This window comes from Erythrolamprus reginae, chromosome 12 (genome assembly GCF_031021105.1).
Source record: "Erythrolamprus reginae isolate rEryReg1 chromosome 12, rEryReg1.hap1, whole genome shotgun sequence".
NCBI classification, from domain to species: domain Eukaryota; kingdom Metazoa; phylum Chordata; class Lepidosauria; order Squamata; family Dipsadidae; genus Erythrolamprus; species Erythrolamprus reginae.
In genome coordinates, this window is record NC_091961.1 from 6557009 (window position 1) to 6576351 (window position 19343).

A 19343-nucleotide genomic window follows, 5' to 3' on the forward strand; every position below is an offset into this window, starting at 1 on the left:
GGGGTTGCTACTAGTTTTGAAACTGAAAATACAAGGCTGGTGAGAGAAGACAACAGCCTTTGCAAATTGTGACAACTGAAATGAGAACAATGCTGTGGGCTTGAACAGCAATTGTGTGTGTTGTGGGGGAAGGAATGCTAAATTAAAAGGTTCCTCTCTCCTCTCTCCCTCTTCCTCCCCCTTCTCTTTTTCTTTCTCTTTCACTGTCTCTTTTTCACTCTCTTTCTCCCTCTTTCCCCTCTCTTCTTCTTTCTCTCTTTCACACGGTCTCTCTTTCTTCGGAGAGGGGCGGCATACAAATCTAATAAATTATTATTATTATTATTATTATTATTATTATTATTATTATTATTATTTCACTCCCTCTCTCTTTCACTCACCCTCTCTGTCTCACTCTCTCTCCCACTCCCCCTCTTCCTCCCGGCCTTCACTTTTTCTTTTCACTCTTTCGCTCTCTCTCTTTCTCTTTCACTCTCTTTCTCCCTCTCCCTCCCCTTTTTCTCTTTCTTTCTCTCTCTTTCACACACTCTTTCTTTCTTTCTTTCTTTCACCATCTCTCTTTCACTCTCTGCCTCCCTCTGTCTTCCTCTGTCTCTCTCTTTCACATTCTCTCTCTCTCTCTCTTTCTCTCTCCCTCTCATTCTTTTGTTAAATAAGTGGGCCGACTTAGGTTTTCTGAGAATGTGGCAATAGAAGCAAACACATTTGCCTTAATTTTCCTTTTGGCAATACAAGTCAGGATCAGTGGTGGAATTCAAAAAAATTTACCACTGGTTGTGTGGATGTGGCTTTTTGGGCTTGGGAGGGGAAGGATACTGCAAAATCCCCATTTCCTCCCCACTCCAGGGGAAGGATACTGCAAAATCCCCATTTCCTCCCCACTCCAGGGGAAGGATACTGCAAAATCCCCATTTCCTCCCCACTCCAGGGGAAGGATACTGCAAAATCCCCATTTCCTCCCCACTCCAGGGGAAGGATACTGCAAAATCCCCATTTCCTCCCCACTCCAGGGGAAGGATACTGCAAAATCCCCATTTCCTCCCCACTCCAGGGGAAGGATACTGCAAAATCCCCATTTCCTCCCCACTCCAGGGGAAGGATACTGCAAAATCCCCATTTCCTCCCCACTCCAGGGGAAGGATACTGCAAAATCCCCATTTCCTCCCCACTCCAGGGGAAGGATACTGCAAAATCCCCATTTCCTCCCCACTCCAGGGGAAGGATACTGCAAAATCCCCATTCCCTCCCCACTCCAGGGGAAGGATACTGCAAAATCCCCATTTCCTCCCCACTCCAGGGGAAGGATACTGCAAAATCCCCATTTCCTCCCCACTCCAGGGGAAGGATACTGCAAAATCCCCATTTCCTCCCCACTCCAGGGGAAGGATACTGCAAAATCCCCATTTCCTCCCCACTCCAGGGGAAGGATACTGCAAAATCCCCATTTCCTTCCCACTCCAGGGGAAGGATACTGCAAAATCCCCATTTCCTCCCCACTCCAGGGGAAGGATACTGCAAAATCCCCATTTCCTCCCCACTCCAGGGGAAGGATACTGCAAAATCCCCATTTCCTCCCCACTCCAGGGGAAGGATACTGCAAAATCCCCATTTCCTCCCCACTCCAGGGGAAGGATACTGCAAAATCCCCATTTTCTCCCCACTCCAGGGGAAGGATGCTGCAAAATCCCCATTTCCTCCCCACTCCAGGGGAAGGATGCTGCAAAATCCCCATTTCCTCCCCACTCCAGGGGAAGGATGCTGCAAAATCCCCATTTCCTCCCCACTCCAGGGGAAGGATGCTGCAAAATCCCCATTTCCTCCCCACTCCAGGGGAAGGATACTGTAAAATCTCCATTCCTTCCCCACTCCAGGGGAAGGATACTGCAAAATCCCCATTCCCTCCCCACTCCAGGGGAAGGATACTGCAAAATCCCCATTCCTTCCCCACTCCAGGGGAAGGATACTGCAAAATCCCCATTTCCTCCCCACTCCAGGGGAAGGATGCTGCAAAATCCCCATTTCCTCCCCACTCCAGGGGAAGAATACTGCAAAATTCCCATTTCCTCCCAATCAGCTGGGACTTGGGAGGCAGACAATAAATAGGGGAAGGAGCCAATCAGAGGTGGTATTTACTGGTTCTCCAAACCCTCAAAATTTCCTCTGCTGGTTCTTCAGAGCTGGTTAAAATCTGCTGAATCCCACCTCTGGTCTGGAATCATCTGTAGAATCGTCCTAAACTCCAGCTTGTTTTCTTTGGGGTTTAGAATTTGCCGTGTAAGCAGAATCCCAGTTCCATGCCGGCTTTGCCCCCTGCTTATTAATGAAGTTAGCCATCGCTTTGTTGCTTAGGCATTATCAGAGGGAAGCCAGGAGCTTGTTTCTCTTTAAAGACCCTTGAAATGTAAGGCCAAAGGATCAAATCTTGCTGTGATGGCTTATTCACCGCTTCGTCTTAATTGGCTCGGTGGAGTCCAGAGCACATTTTGCTTGCGAAAGAATTCCCATTCAGCTCAAAGGGGTGTGATGGCTTTACTATTAGTTAAGCCTGGGTGTAGTCCTGGGATTGCAAGGAATCACACCAGCAATTAATCCTTAAGGGCCCCTTTTGCTAATGGAATTGTGATTACAAGGTCACTCGGCTTGCACTCTGTAGCTGCAACAGGGCTGTGTTCCTGAGATGGACATAATGCAAAAACCAAGGCAGACTATCGGATAAAAGCTAAGCCAGCAGCTAAAGGCTTCGTTTTGCTTTTAACTGCTTTCATTCCCTGCCAATTAATTTGATGGAGATGAAGGTTGGCAACTGGAATAATTGTTCTATTTATTCAGTTTTTGATCTGCAATGGCAGGGGGAAGAAAAATAGGGTTGGAGGAAAGCTGATTCTTTGCAAATCTTAGAACGTTTCTTTGTGTGGGTGAAATAGATTAAATAATTTGACTAGGCCAGTCCGGAGCTAGGGAAAGTCTGTTTGTTTGTTTGTTTGTTTGTTTGTTTGTTTGTTTGTTTGTTTGTCTGTTTATCTATTTATCCATTGATCCATTGATTGATTGATTTTATCCATTATACAATGAGGGTTTTAGTGGATAGACACATAGTAAAAGACATAATGAAAGTTATAAAGGATATACTCATAGTAAAATATATCTAAGAAAGAACAGAAGAGAAGATATAGGAATAAAATATATCAATGAAAGAATAGAAGAAGAGATATAGGAATAGAATAAAGGTATATGAGATATAGGAGAGCAATAATTTAGTTCGAATCACCATTTATGAGCAAAACCATGGTATATAAATCATGGCTTGATGGTTCCAAAATCCTTACAGGTTGATTTGGTTTGAAGCTAGGGTGGGATTCAAAAATTTTAGCAACCGGTTCTCTGCCCAGTTGCTGGATGGGCGTGGCCTGATGGGCGTGGCTTACTTGGCCTCCTGCACCATGGTGGGAGGGCTGCAATTTTCCCCCTTCCCTGGTTCGGGAGGCTTTTCTCCAGCCTCTGGGTGGGCAAAAACGGCCTCCCCCGGGCTCTGCAAGCCCTCCAGAGGCCAGAAACTGGCCCGTTTCTGGAACTTCTGGGAGGCCTGTTTTTCACTCTCCCCAAGCTCCGGAGGCTTTCTTTGAGCCTCCAGGAGGATAAAAATGGCCTCTCTCAGGCTCCAGACTTCTGGAACTTCCAGGAGTCCTGTTTTTCACCCTCCCAGGCTCCAGAATCTTTTCCTGAGCCTCCAGGAGGGTAAAAACAGCCTCCCGTGGGCTCTAGAGGCTCTCCAGAAGCCAGAAACGACCCTTCCGGACTTTTGGGAGGCCTGTTTTTTGCCCTCCCAGAGCCTCCGTGCGGGCCCTGCACTTCTGGCATCCCAAACGGGCCACATGGAGACTCCTGGGAGGGGCACAGTGGGGAGGGCCAGGCCAGCTAGTCCTTTCAACTACTGGTAATGTAAACTTAGCATCCGGTTTGCCCAAACCAGTCCAAATCAGTTGAATCCCACCCTTGTTTGAAACACACGGTGATTGCTTTGAAACAGGAAACAGTTGTTTTGGGTTTTCTTTTCAAGAGGAGACAAAGGAAGAATCTGGCTTAGTGTTGCACCCAAGTCAGTTCCCCATCCATGTTGCTCCTCAATATGCCTTCAGCCTACTTTTCAAAAATGGGAAATGATAATGCAATTATTATTCAGCACTTGCACTCACTTATATTGCGTTGGGCAAGTGGGTTTGGCTATCCTGTATCGGCATTGTGTCTCTTGCCTTGTAGAGCTTGCTCAAAAGTCTTTTAGGGTTGGTTATTTCAGGCCAAGAAGACCACTCGGGAAACATTGGGAGGGGTTGGATGGCTTTCCTTTCCCGCTGAATGTCAGCAAATTCAGGACTCGTCCTTTCTTTTGCTTCAATTTCTCCCTCTCTGGCTGTGTGTGTGTGTGTGTGTCTTCTCCTTTGCTTGCTCTCCTCTTTCCATGGCAGACCCAGAAAATCCAAGCCTAACCGGTACATCCTTTCTTTTTTTTACAGGAGTGGCTGCAAGGTGAGGAAGTATGAAACTCATTCCTTGGCCCTGGATGCTTGCTCTCAGGTAAAGGTGTTCAGTTCCTTCCCCCTTACAACAGGGTTGTCCTTGTCTAAGAGGCAAAAAAACCACTGTATGGTGGCTACTTGTGGCGGGCAGAACCAGCTAGGAATAACCTTTGAGGTTGGCATTACAGTGTTCCCTCGATGTTCGCGGGTTCAAACTTCATGAATAGCCTATACCACTGTTTTTCAAAAAATATTAATTAAAAAATACTTCACGTTTTTTCCCTATGCCACAGTTTTTCCCACCCAATGACATCATATTTCATCGCCAAACTAATAATTTTTGCAAATAAATAACAAAAAAAATAATTATTGTTAATAAATAATTATGTTTATAAATATCAGGATCACTAAGTGTCTTATTCAATGGTGAGCACCAGTAATAATGGTGAGTAAATGGTTGTTAAGGGAATGGGAAATGGTAATTTAGGGGTTTAAAGTGTTAAGGGATGGCTTGTGATACTGTCCATAGCCAAAAATGGTGTATTTACTTCCGCATCTCTACTTCGCGGAAATTCGACTTTCGCGGGCGGTCTCGGAACGCATCCCCCGCGGAAATCAAGGGAACACTGTATAAGCTTTCCTGAAAATGAGATTGAGGGCTTCCATCAGTGACTGGTATGATGAATCAGAGAGGATGGATTGAAATACTTGAACCAAATTTCCCAAACTTCTTCCTAAAACTTCTTATTGGAGAGTCTTATTGAACTCCACAGACCCATTGTTATAAGCAGGGTGGATAAAAACGGATGATTAAAAAAACAAACAAATTAAAAATAGGATTTTTAAATTTTTAATAGGATTTTTAAAATTTAAAATCGGATTGTTAAATATAAAATTCAGTTTAATCAAATGCTTTTGGAGTAAAAATCTATCTAATGATAGTTTCCTATTTAAGATAACGTTAATAATTTAGTTTATTTAGCATGGAATGGAGCTTAGTTATGTAGCATGAAGCTGTACTGTATATTCTGCAATACTGTGACTGTCAGTGAGTCAACAGCAGGTCCGAGGAGGAGATGACAGTTGTTCTTTAAAAATTATTAAATCAGTCGACGGGACCCGGAGAAGGCCAACTCTGTGGGACCTAATCTTTGTAACCTTACTTTCTGTGTAACCCTCGTAGTTCAGATTTGATCCTTCTCGGTTTAACCGTCTTCTGGTTCCTATAGGGTGAAGAGGAGGCAGCCCTTATTTCCAAAATCCCCGATCTTCCTAATCGGGATGGGCATGCTACCGACGAAGAGAAGTTGGCTTCTACCGGTCAGAAGCCGGCTGAGTTGGAGGTAAAAGGTGAGCCCGAGGAAGACCTGGAGTATTTTGAGTGTTCCAATGTGATCGTGCCTACCATAAATCATACGTTTTCATCCCCGGTAGAAGGTACGGAAGCTCCTCTCATTATTTTATCTGTCTCTTGCTATAATCATGTAGTTTTCCCCCCCTCTTATCTGCCTTCCAGATATGCTGAACCGCGACTCCAATGGCTGGTAGCAATTGGAGTCATTGGTTGTCAGCGAGGAAAGGCTGCAAAGCCTAGTCAACACATCTGGAGGACAGATGCTGCAGGCAGCTACTGTATTTCAATAACGGTTGCATTCTGGGAAGGGTAGCTGTTGCTGAGTGATTTTTTAAAATTTCTGAGTCATCATATGCCTTTTTAATAAAACAAATGTGTAGTTGGATTCACTGATTCATTTTTGCACGGAAGCAAAAATTGCCAAAACTCACACCCTCTCATGAGATTTTGCTTCGGCACATGCGCAGGAAGCAAAAACTGCACTGAAATATCATGAAAGGACAGGCGTGCATGCACGATTTCAGTGATTCTTTGCCTCTGCACATGCGCAGAAGCAAAAAACAATCACCAAAATCTCACATGTGCATGCACACCCACACACCCACGAGATTTTGCTTCGGCACATGTGCAGGGAGCAAAAATGCACTGAAATATAATGAGGCGACATGCGTGCATGTGAGATTTTGGCGGGGTTTTTTTTGCTTCTGCACATGCGCAGAAGCAAAAAGAATTGCCAATATATCACGTGTGCGTGCGTGTGCCCCCTCACGAGATTTTGCTTCTGCGCATGCGCACGGAGCAAAGAATACGAAAAATTGAAGAAAAAAGATGGCGGCGCCCATAGGACTGCCATCAGAGCAGCCGTGCGCAAATTGCACAATTTAGCGGCCGCTACCGGTGCGCAGTCTCCTATCGCATAGGTAGCAACCCACTACTGGTTGTAAGTCAAGGCGTTCTTTTGTCATAGAATGTGAGAAACATTTTGCACTGGGATTATAACCTTTTTTGTTACGAACGCAGCGGCTTGGTTCAAAGCCTGGGACAATCCTCTTCCCTCCACCAGTAGTTTCACATTTATTTATTTATTTTATTTTATTTTATTTTGTTTTGTTTTGTTTTGTTTGTTTGTTTGTTTTGTTTGTCCATTACACAATACATATTGAAGAGAATAGACATGTAGTAATATATATAAGTCTATGGAGAGGGGCGGCATACAAATTTAATTAATAATAATAATAATAATAATAATAATAATAATAATAATAATATAAAGAAAAGGATAGAAAAAAAGATATAAAAATAGAGGAGAAGATATATGAAAGGAAGAAAAGATATATGAGATAAAGGAAAGACAATTGGACAGGGGACGAAAGGCACACTGGTGCACTTATGTACGCCCCTTAGTGACTCCTCCTAGGAACCTGGAGAGGTCAATCGTGGATAGTCTAAGGGAAAATGTTGGGGGTTAGGGGTTGACACTACTGAGTCCGGTAATGAGTTCCACGCTTCGACAACTCGATTGTTAAAGTCATATTTTTTACAGTCAAGTTTGGAGCGGTTAATATTAAGTTTAAATCTGTTGCCTGCTCTTGTGTTGTTGCGGTTGAAGCTGAAGTAGTCATTGACAGGCAGGATGTTGCAGCATATGATCTTGTGGGCAATACTTAGATCGTGTTTTAGGCGTCGTAGTTCTAAGCTTTCTAGACCCAGGATTGTTAAGTCTAGTTTCGTAGGGTGTTTTGTTTCGAGTGGAGGAGTGAAGGGCTCTTCTAAGAAATGGTCAACATTGTGGTCAGAGTTTCCTTGGAAGGGAAAGGCTTTTGAAAAAAAGGAGATAAATGAAAGATAACAGAGGAACATTCCTTCGCTGCTTCCCTGGCAGGCCATCTTGCATTTCAAAGGGTGAAATTCCTCCTCTTTGTCCAGCTGATAAGAATGAAAGGAGTTATGTGGGGCAGCTCTGCTCAGTCAACTTTGTCTGGGGTGAGGCTGGCATTCCTGTCAATCAAAGGGAGCAAACAGCTGCTGCAGACAAAGATCAGCAGGGTGGAGCATCTCGATCTGTGGAGCAGCTGAGAGAATGGACAACACGACAGTGATAGAAACATAGAAGACTGACCGCAGAAAAAGACCTCATGGTCCATCTAGTCTGCCCTTATTTATTTATTTTTATTTATTTATTGGATTTGTATGCCACCCCTCTCCGCGGACTCGGGGTGGCTAACAACAGTGATAAAAACAGAATGTAAAAATCCAATACTAAAACAGCTAAAAACCCTTATTATAAAACCAATCATACATACAAACATACCATGCATAAATTGTAGAAGCCTAGGGGGAAAGAATATCTCAGTTCCCCCATGCCTGACGGCAGAGGTGGGTTTTAAGGAGCTTACGAAAGGCAAGGAGGGTGGGGGCTATTCTAATCTCTGGGGGGAGTTGGTTCCAGAGGGCCGGGACCACCACAGAGTAGGCTCTTCCCCTGGGACCCACCAAACGACATTGTTTAGCTGACAGGACTCAGAGAAGGCCCACTCTGTGGGACCTAACTGGTCGCTGGGATTCGTGCGGCAGAAGGCGGTACCGGAGATAATCTTGTATTTTATCTTAGGATGGATATATGTTTATCCCAGGCATGTTTAAATTCAGTTCCTGTGGGCCAGCTCTGACTCCTGGCTCTTGAGTTTGACATCCTTGATTGAGATATGAGGTTTCCTTAGAGGGATGTTTCTAGGTCTCAGAATTTGGATCATTTTCTACTGTTCCCCAACTCCATCTCATGGTTTAAGAAACTATTCTGTCACATTGTGGTACCCTGACCCTCATTCAGTGAACATCTAATCCTACATAGATTTAATCTAATCCTACGTAGCTTCTGCTCTGGCAATCTCACACTACTTACCAGAGCTTACAAAACCTTCGCCAGACCCATCCTAGAATACAGCTCATCTATCTGGAACCCATACCGTATTTCTGACGTCAACACCCTCAAAAATGTCCAAAGATACTTCACCAGAAGAGCCCTTCACTCTTCCACCCGAAACAGAATACCCTATGAAATTAGACTTACTACTCTGGGTCTAGAAAGCTTACAACTATGATGATCTAAGTATTAAACATGATCTAAGTATTGCCCACAAAATCATATGCTGCAACATCCTGCCTGTCAATGACCACTTCAGCTTCAACCACAACAACACAACAGCACACAACAGATACAAGCTTAATATTAACCGCTCCAAATTGGACTGTAAAAAATAAAACTGTAGTAATCGAGTTGACGAAGCATGGAACTTGTTACCGGACTCTGTAGTATCTTCCCCTAGCCCCCAACATTTTACCCTTAGACTATCCCTTGTTGACCTCTCCAGATTCCTAAGAGGTCAGTAAGGGGTGTGCATAAGTGCACTAGCGTGCCTCCCATCCCCTGTTCTCTTGTCTCTCCTATATCTCCTATATCGTATCTACTACTCTTCCATTCTATTCTTCTTATACTATTCTTATACTATTCTTCTATTCTCTTATTGATATATTTTATTCCTATATTTTCACTTCTATTCTTTCTCTAATATATTTTACTCGAGTACATCCCCTATAACTTTCATTGTGTATTATTGTGCATTGGACAAAATAAATAAATAAAATAAAATAAATAAAAAAACATCCCCTCTTCTTCCTATTCCCCTCTTTCGAGTACTGTGTCCTAGAATTGAATGTTGCATGCCTCTTTCTTGATCCAGTTATTTCACCAGGAAGAACCTTGTCATAATGTATAATCGCCCCATGTTCTTTTGTTGTAGGCTCGGAGAAAGAGTCTTTGTGCAGACTGGAAGAGAAGAATAACTCCAGCGATATCTCAGTAAGCACAAGTATTGTTCTTATCCCCCCATGTCCAAAGATCTGTTTTTACTATGATTTTACTACTACGTAATATCTTTGCAAGGAACATGCAAAGTCTCTTCAGCCTTGGTCCAACCAGTTCCTCATTTTGTTTTGTTTTTTCCCCCTTTCATCTCTCATTTGCAAAAAATACTAACATGGGAACAAGATTTGAACTAAGATATAGAGAAAATGTACTACCTTTACAGAGACCTCTGCTGACAGCTCAGCTGCGCTGCAGCTAGAATGGAATAGAATAGAACTTGGGCGTCCTCCTCGATCCACAGCTCACATTAGAGAAACATCTTTCAGCTGTGGCGAGGGGGACGTTTGCCCAGGTTCGCCTGGTGCACCAGTTGTGACCCTACTTGGACCGGGAGTCACTGCTCACGGTCACTCATGCCCTCATCACCTCGAGGCTTGACTACTGTAACGCTCTCTACATGGGGCTACCTTTGAAAAATGTTCGGAAACTTCAGATCGTGCAGAATGCAGCTGCGAGAGCAATCATGGGCTTTCCCAAATATGCCCATGTTACACCAACACTCCGCAATCTGCATTGGTTGCCGATCAGTTTCCGGTCACAATTCAAAGTGTTGGTTATGACCTATAAAGCCCTTCATGGCACCGGACCAGATTACCTCAGGGACCGCCTTCTGCTGCACGAATCCCAGCGACTAGTTAGGTCCCACAGAGTGGATCTTCTCCGGGTCCCGTCAACTAAGCAATGTCGCCTGGCGGGACCCAGGGGAAGAGCCTTCTCTGTGGCGGCCCCGGCCCTCTGGAACCAACTCCCCCCAGAGATTAGAACTGCCCCCACCCTCCTTGCCTGTATTAATTGATTTTTAATCATCAATACCAAATTACTATTGTACACTGTTTTATTGTCGCTGTTAGCCGCCCCGAGTCTCTGGAAAGGGGCGGCATACAAATCAAATAAATAAATAAATAAATTATTATTGTTGTTGTTGTTGTTGTTGTTGTTGTTGTTATTATTATTATTATTATTATTATTATTATTATTAATTAGATTTGTATGCCGCCCCTCTCCGAAGACTAGACTAGACTAGAATAAAATAGAATAGAATAGTATAGTTCAGGGGTCTCCAACCTTGGCAACTTTACAACTTGTGGACTTCAACTCCCAGGATTCCTCAACCAGCAAAGCTTCTGGACGTTGAAGTCTACAAGTTGTTAGCTGATGCACAAGATCCAACTTTGGGCTAAGGATCAGCAGCATCATGAACTGGTTTAAGTCAAAAACCAGGAAAGTGCTGCAAGAGACCATCTAGGCTGAAAATGGGGTGCAGAGAGGGGGATGCTCCATTTTGGCTGGCAGGGTGCTGCAGGAAGCCTACGTCTGGCCTTCGCCCCTTTAATAGAAACATAGAAGATTGACAGCAGAAAAAGACCTCATGGTCCATCTAGTCTGCCCTTATACTATTTCCTGTATTTTATCTTAGGATGGATATATGTTTATCCCAGGCATGTTTAAAATTCAGTTCCTGTGGATTTACCAACCACGTCTGCTGGAAGTGGACTATTAGAAAAATTAGTGAATACTAGAAAAATATTCCTCTCTCTCCCCCCTACCAGCCCACAGAGGATAGCTACAATGCCAATCAGACCCGCAAAGAAATCCAATTTTGTAAAGTCCTGGTACTGAAGAGGCTTGAGACAGACTTTAAGACATACAGCTTTTTATTGTAACTAAATATTATGAGCCTGGGTGGAACAGTGGTTAGAGTGCAGCACTGCAGGTTACTTCAGCTAACTGCTAGCTGTAGTTCAGCAGTTCAAATCTCACCACCGGCTCAAGGTTGACTCAGCCTTCCTTCCTTCCGAGGTGGCTAAAATGAGGAGCCAGATTGTTGGGGGAAAGAGGCTGGTTCTGTCAACCACATAGAGAGGGCTGCAAAAGCACTATAAAGCGGTATATAAGTCTAAATTATATTGCTATGTACACAGATCCAGCAGAGAGGCAGGCTGACAGCTTCTCCTTTTATAACGAGTGGTCAGGTGGGTCAGCCAATCAGCAGTCTCCATTTCCCCGTTTTGACAGCGGACCTAGGAGTAAGCAGGCAGGCTCAATATCTAAGAAGTTTGACACCCCTGGTTTAACTGGTGGTCTAGCAGGAGCAGCCTGCTGGAGCTTGAGCCTTGGTGGCACAGTGGTTAGAGCGCAGTACTGCAAGCTGCTTCTGCTGACTGCAGTTCACCGGTTCAAATCTCACCAGACTCAAGGTTTACTCAGCCTTCCATACTTCCGAGGTGGGTAAAATGAGAACCCAGATTGTTGGGGGCGATATGCTGACTCTGTAAACCACTTAGAGAAGGCTGTAAAGCAGTGTGAAGTGGTATACAGTGGTACCTCTACTTACGAATTTAATTCATACAATGACCAGGTTCTTAAGTAGAAATGTTTGTAAGAAGAAGCAATTTTTCATATAGGAATCATTGTAAAAGCAAATAATGCGTGCAGTTGGGGAAACCACAGGGGGGGTGGAAACCCTGTTTCCTCCCAGGAAATTCCAAGAGAGGCCCTACGGAGGCTCCTCCATGCCTTTTCCGGCCCTGTTTCCTCCCAGGAGATTCCTAGAGAGGCCTCACGGAGGCTTCTCTCTGCCTTTTCAGGCTCTGTTTCCTCCCAGGAGATTCCTAGAGAGGCCCCATGGAGACTTCTCCCTGCCTTTTCAGGCTCTGTATCCTCCCAGGAGATTCCTAGAGAGGCCCCACGGAGGCTTCTCTCTGCCTTTTCAGGCTCTGTTTCCTCCCAGGAGATTCCTAGAGAGGCCCCACGGAGGCTTCTCCCTGCCTTTTCAGGCTCTGTTTCCTCCCAGGAGATTCCTGGAGAGGCCCTACGGAGGCTTCTCCCTGCCTTTTCAGGCTCTGTTTCCTCCCAGGAGATTCCTAGAGAGGCCCCACGGAGGCTTCTCCCTGCCTTTTCAGGCTCTGTTTCCTCCCAGGAGATTCCTAGAGAGGCCCCACGGAGGCTTCTCTCTGCCTTTTCAGGCTCTGTTTCCTCCCAGGAGATTCCTAGAGAGGCCCCACGGAGGCTTCTCCCTGCCTTTTCCAGTTACAGTTTCAGAGGCTCGGGTTCGTAAGTAGAAAATGGTTCTTGAGAAGAGGCAAATAAAATCTTGAACACCCGGTTCTTATCTAGAAAAGTTAGTAAGTCGAGGTGTTCTTAGGTAGAGGTACCACTGTATAAGTCTAAGTGGTATTTAAGTCTAATCACTATTGCTTGGAAAGGGCTGGTTGTATTCTACCATGACTCTGTCTTTCTTTCTGCAGAGTAATCCCGAACTATGTTCTATGGAAAAGGCTCCTGGAAGTGGACCAGGCAGCACGAGAGGAGGGGCTGAAAGCCCCCTGGATTCCATTTGCCTCAGTGAATCTGATAAGACAGCAGTTCTCACCCTGATCAGAGAAGAGGTAACCAGCCAGATGTTTGCAATTTGATGTTTGCAATTTGGGGGCTTCCTTCTAGATCAGGGGTCCCCAACCTTGGCAACTGGACTTCAACTCCCAGACTTCCTCAGCTGATGTTGTGCCCCGCCAGCAGACCATGCAGTGATAGTGGATCCCGTTCGTGTGTGTCTGACCTCTACTAGGACAATTATTAATAGTCGGATTATTGATTAAACTAAGTTCGAACAAACTCTGTGTTTTGCTACCTTCTTAGCTGGGGCAAAAGAGCTGAGGAATTCTGGGAGTTGAAGTCCACAAGTCTTAAAGTTGCCAAGGTTGGAGAGCCCCAGTAATGGGTTCCTGTCGGTACGGGCTACTCTGTAGAGTTGTAGCAAAAATGGAGCTGTGCGCATAGCTCTACATGACCGGTGTTGCTTCTCACGTTGCTTCTGATCTTTCCCCCAAGTAACTTCAGATTGTGCCCCCTTGTTCTTGGGTTCTCTTCCCTATTAAAAACACTTCCCTCCTGAACAATGTTCCCTCTAATTTTTTTTCAGTGTGGGCAGAAAAGTATAATGTCTGGGCGGCATATTTTCATGCCTGGGCATGAATCGTTTAGAAACAAAAGGGAGTCACGTGACCTCAGAACATACAGCAACGGTCATAAATATGAAACGGCAGCAAAGTTTTGATCACATGATCATCGGGCTGCTGCAAAGGTCCTAAGTGTGAAAAAGGGGCATAAATCACTTTTTTCAGGGCCGTTGCAACTTTGAATGGTCAGTAAATGAACCATTGTAAGTCGAGGACTACCTGCCTTCTCCCCTACATGCTTTCTGTGGAACTTCAAAATGGACTCCTGATCTGCTTCTAAAAGCCCTCCCCTGTGGCCACACTGGGTGTGGCTTACTTTGTGGGTATGGCTTAATGGTCATGTGACCAGGTCGGAGTGGCTTGAATGATCATCATTGTTCAAGTGAACTGTTAAATCCTCAACTTGCAACCTTACCAGTGTCGCTTGCTGGGGTGACAATTTGTATATTTTTCAGAATATAAGATTCACCGTAGTATAAGACACACCTTAGTTTTTGGGGAGGAAAATAGGGAAAAGAATCTTACCAGGTATTCATCTGGCTAGCGTCCTTAGTCTGGTCAGCTTCAGCACATTATTTTATCCCCTGCTTAGAGCTTAAAACAGAAAACCTTATTCAGAGAAAGTAACAATGAGAGAGCTTGCAAGCCAGTAAAAAGCTGGGAACATTGTTAGCACCTGGTTAGGGCTGGGAAGAAACATTGGAGCAAGTAGAGCAATACAAAAAACCTACAAAGACCAGATTTGGAAAACATTCTTGACAGAGAGTAACCAAGAAAGAGCTTGCAAGCCAGAAAGGTCTGGGAACATTGTTAGCACCTGGTTAGGGCTGGAAAGAAACATTTGGAGCAAGTTAGAGCAATGAAAAAACCCTGCAAAGATTTAGGGCTTGGAAAACATTCTTTGCAAAGAGTAACAATGAAAGAACCTGCAAGATAAGAGTTGAGAAGATCGCTAGCACCTCATTAGGACTGGGGGGAAAAAGCTTTTTTTAAAAAGCTACATTCAGAGTACAGTACAGTGATCCCTCGAGTATCACGGGGGTTACGTTCCAAGACCCCTCGCGATACTCGATTTTTCGCAATATAGTGGTGCGGAAGTAAAAACACCATCTGCGCATGCGCGCCCTTTTTCCATGGCCGCGCATGCGCAGATGGTGTTTTTACTTCCGCACCTGGGAAGACCCAGGGAAGGTTCCTTCCGCCGCCCAGCAGCTGATCTGCTCGGCAGCGCCGCAGCAGCGAGGAGCCGAAGATCGGGGTTTCCCCGCCGTCCACGCAAAGGGGAAACCCTGATCTTCGGCTCCTCGCTGCTGCCGCGCCTGCCGCTTGTCCGCCCGCCGCTTGTCCGCCGCCTGCCTGCCCGCCGCTTGTCCTCCCGCTGCTTGTCCGCCGCCTGCCTGCCCGCCCGCCCGCCCGCCGCTTGTCCACCCGCCGCTTGTCCGCCCGCCGCTTGTCCGCCGCCTGCCTGCCCGCTGCTTGCCCGCCCGCCGCTTGTCCGCCGCCTGCCTGCCCGCCTGCCCGCCGCTTGTCCGCCGCCTGCCTGCCCGCCTGCCCGCCGCTTGTCCGCCCGCTGCTTGTCCGCCGCCTGCCTGCCCGCCCGCCCGCCGCTTGTCCGCCCGCCGCTTGTCCGCCGCCTGCCTGCCCGCCCACCCGCCGCTCGGTGCACGAGAGAGGGAAAGTGAGAAAAAGAGGGAGAGCAAGAGGGGGAGAGATAGAGAAAGAGAGAGAAGGAAAGAAAGAAAGAGATGAGAAAGGAAGGAAGAGAGTGAGAGAGAGGAAGAAAGAGAGAGAGAGAAGAGTGGAGTATTTTTTAATTAATATTTTCTGAAAAATCGCGATATAGCGTTTCGCGAAGATCGAGATCGCGAAAATCGAGGGATCACTGTATAAGATGCATTTTTAGCCTCTTTTAGGGAGGAAAAAGGTGCATCTTATACTCCGAAAAATACAGTAATCAATTTTAATGAGCTCATTACATATTGCTGGTGGCTTTAATGGCTCAGATTTTTTTGGAAGGGATCTGCCAGGCGTGAAGATCCGTGACCACATATTGAGTTCCAGTTAAGCTGATTTATTGCTGGTGCCTGTAGGCAAGAATCTAGTCAACTGTCAGCACTAAATTAGCGCTGGGCTTGGACGAGAGCGTAATGACTCCAGCCTGATTCCCCTCTTGACCCCACCTCTGTCTCTGCCATTCCTTCTCCTACCGTATCAAAGGCTAGAAAGGAGACTTGCATACAGCCCTAGGATTGAAATTGGAATCTATTTGTCTCAGAATAGGAGCTCCTTGGATTAGCAAATCAGCCATAGGGTGGTTTTTTTATTGTTTTGAGCTGACAAATATTTTTGGAACATAGTCAGAATTCTTTAGGGTACATCTTACAAATATTCTAGAAACCTGACATCCTCTCCCCTGCTCTGCCCTGTGTGCCTGTTCTTTTATTTCAAACTTCCTGCTTCACTTTTGACAATCTGGGACAGGGGTCCCCAAACTTGGCAACTTTAAGACTTGTGGACTTCCAACTCCCAGAATTCTCCAGCCAGCTATGGTAAAAAGAATCAGAATACTAAATACAGTGTTCCCTCGATTTTCGCGGGTTCGAACTTCGCGAATAGCCCATACCACGGTTTTTCAAAAAATATCAATTAAAAAATACTTCACGGGTTTTTTTCTATACCACATTTTTTCCTGCCCGATGACATCATACATCATCGCCAAGCTAATAATTTTTGCAAATAAATAACAACAAAAATAATTATTGTTAATAAATAATTATGTTTATAAATATCAGGATTACTAAGTGTCTTATTCAATGGTGAATACCAGTAATAATGGTGAGTAAATGGTTGTTAAGGGAATGGGAAATGGTAATTTAGGGGTTTAAAGTGTTAAGGGAAGGCTGGTGATACTGTCCATAGCCCAAAATGGTGTATTTACTTCCGCATCTCTACTTTGCGGAAATTCGACTTTCGCGGGCGGTCTCAGAACGCATCCTCCGCGAAAATCGAGGGAACACTGTACATACTTGGAAGTAATTGAACTCATAGCTAACCGTCACTCTGTCAAAGACCTGGGAGTACTCTCATCCAATGACCTAAGTGCCAGAGCTCACTGTAATGACATTGCTAAAAAAAGCACAAGGAGTTACTAACCAGAGCTTACAAAACATACATCAGACCAATACTTGAATACAGCTCACCTGTATAGAACCCACAAAATTTGGAGAGTCCAGAAATGCTTCAACAGAAGAGTCCTTCACTCCTCCTCTCATAACAAACTACCTTATTCCTCCAGACTTTAAGTATTACGATTAGACAATTTACAACTACGTCGCCTCCAAACTGATTTAACTGTTGTTCATAAGATCATACACCATAACGTCCTTCCTGTTAGTGACTACTTCACCTTCAATGACAACAACACAAGAGGACATAATAGATCAGATTAGATTAGATTTATTGGATGTATATGCTACCCCTTTCCGTAGACTTGGGGCGGCTCACAACAATGGTAAACAATACATAATAATAAATCTAATATTTAGCAATCTAAATTACAGTTTTAAGTTAAAAAATCCAAAAGAAACCCCAATATATAAAAAACAAGCACACAGTCGAATCATACACAGAAACTACATGGGCAAGGGGGAGATGTTTCAATTCCACCATGCCTGACGGCAGAGGTGGGTTTTAAGAAGTTTACAAAAGGCAAGGAGGGTGGGGGCAATCCTAATCTCTGGGGGGAGTTGGTTCCAGAGGGTCGGAGCCACCACAGAGAAGGCTCTTCCCCTGGGTCCCGCCAGATGACATTGTTTAGATACAAACTCAATGTAAATCGCTCCAAACTTGACTGCAAGAAAATAAAGACTTCAGCAAAAGAGTGATCAATGCTTGGAACTCACTACCCGATTCTGTTGCTTCTCCCTAAACCCCAAGATCTTCAACCTCCTACCAGTGCGCCCTCTAAGGCCGTCGTGGGCATGCCCAGTGGGCGCGCACCCAGCAGCGCAAGATTTGGTTTCTGCGCATGTGCAGCAAGTAAAATGTCACGTGAAGATGCACATGTGAGCGAAATTTGGGCAATTTCTGCTGATCTTTTTTGCTTGAAGCAAAAAATCGACAAACATTGCCAAAATCTCACTCGCGTGAGCATCTTCATGCAAGGTTTCGCTTGCTGCGTATGTGCAGAAGCCAAAGCTTGCATGGGGGCACATTGGTTAGGTCCCACAGAGTTGGCCTTCTCCAGGTCCCGTAAACTAAACAATGTCGTTTGGCGGGACCCAGGGGAAGAGCCTTCTCTGTGGCAGCCCCGACCCTTTGGAACCAGCTCCCCCCAGATATCAGAGTTGCCCCCACCCTCCTAGTCTTTTGTAAGCTCCTTAAAACCCACCTCTGTCGTCAGGCATGGGGGAAATGATGCTTTCCCTCCCCCTAGGCTTATAAAATTTATGCATGGTATGCTAGTATGTATGATTGATTTCTAAATTGGGGTTTTAAATTAACTTAAATATTAGATTTGTTTACATTGTATTATTATTGCTGTGAGCCGCCCCAAGTCTGCGGAGAGGGGCGGCATACAAATCTGATAAATAAATAAATAAATAAATAAATAAATAAATAAATAAATAAATAAATAAATAAATAGGGGTGCGCAGCTGCGCATGCATCCCAGAATTTTCTACCAGGACGGAGCATCTAACCACATCGGCTTCTTCCCACCACTGGTTTGATGCTACCGTAATGGAGCCCGGGCCTATCAGCTATCTTCTAGTTTTAGCCGAGATGACTTACAATGTGCTGATACTTTTAATTAAGAAACATCTTCCGATAACCAGAGGAGACATCTCATCATCCAGCAGACATTTCCCTAAACAGGTGTGTCTGCCCGTAACTGACATCATATCTTGATGTTCTTAATTGATTTTTTTTTTTAGATTTTTTTTCAAAGAACGCATCTCTTAAACATCTCCAACTAATTGTCAGGCAGAATCCACAGGTGTATTTGCAGGTGATGGGATTGAAATACCACTGAATCACCATCAGTGGTGGGCTGTTCCTGGTTCGGTCCAGTTCTAAGAACTGGTATTGCCGGTTCTTAGAACCGCCCGCCCACCCGGGATGTTTCTGCGCATGTAAGTGTGCACGCAAATCGGTAGTAAATAATAATAATAATAATAATAATAATAATAATAATAATAATAATAATAATAATAATAATAATCCAAAGTGCAGACTCTGTAAAGAAACAGATGAAACGATCAATCACATACTCAACTGCTGCAAAAAGATCGCACAGACTGACTACAAGCATAGACATGATGCTGTGGCACAGATGATCCACTGGAACTTGTGCCGGAACTACCATTTCCCAGTGGCAAAGAACTGGTGGGATCATAAGCCCAAAAAAGTGGTCGAAAATGAGCAAGGAAAACTACTGTGGGACTTCCGACTTCAGACTGACCGAATTCTGAAGCATAACACACCAGACATTGTGATTGTGGAGAAAAAGAAAGTATGGATCATCGACATCGCAATCCCAGGAGGCAGCAGAATTGAGGAGAAGCAGCTAGAGAAATTAGTGAAATACGAAG

At 44.8% G+C, this 19343-nt stretch overlaps 1 protein-coding gene across 3 annotated transcripts in view; it reads left to right on the forward strand.

Moving 5' to 3' along the window:
- TACC1 (transforming acidic coiled-coil containing protein 1) overlaps window positions 1–19343 on the forward strand; it is a 99144-nt gene that overhangs the window by 61399 nt on the left and 18402 nt on the right. For 2 of the 3 annotated variants that reach the window (XM_070765373.1, XM_070765372.1), the window contains exons 4-7: window positions 4512–4572; window positions 5744–5951; window positions 9669–9727; window positions 13042–13182. In XM_070765373.1, coding sequence (XP_070621474.1) covers window positions 4512–4572; window positions 5744–5951; window positions 9669–9727; window positions 13042–13182 — 469 coding nt within the window. The remainder of the gene's footprint in view (window positions 1–4511; window positions 4573–5743; window positions 5952–9668; window positions 9728–13041; window positions 13183–19343) is intronic. The other variant, XM_070765371.1, reaches the window with a different exon arrangement.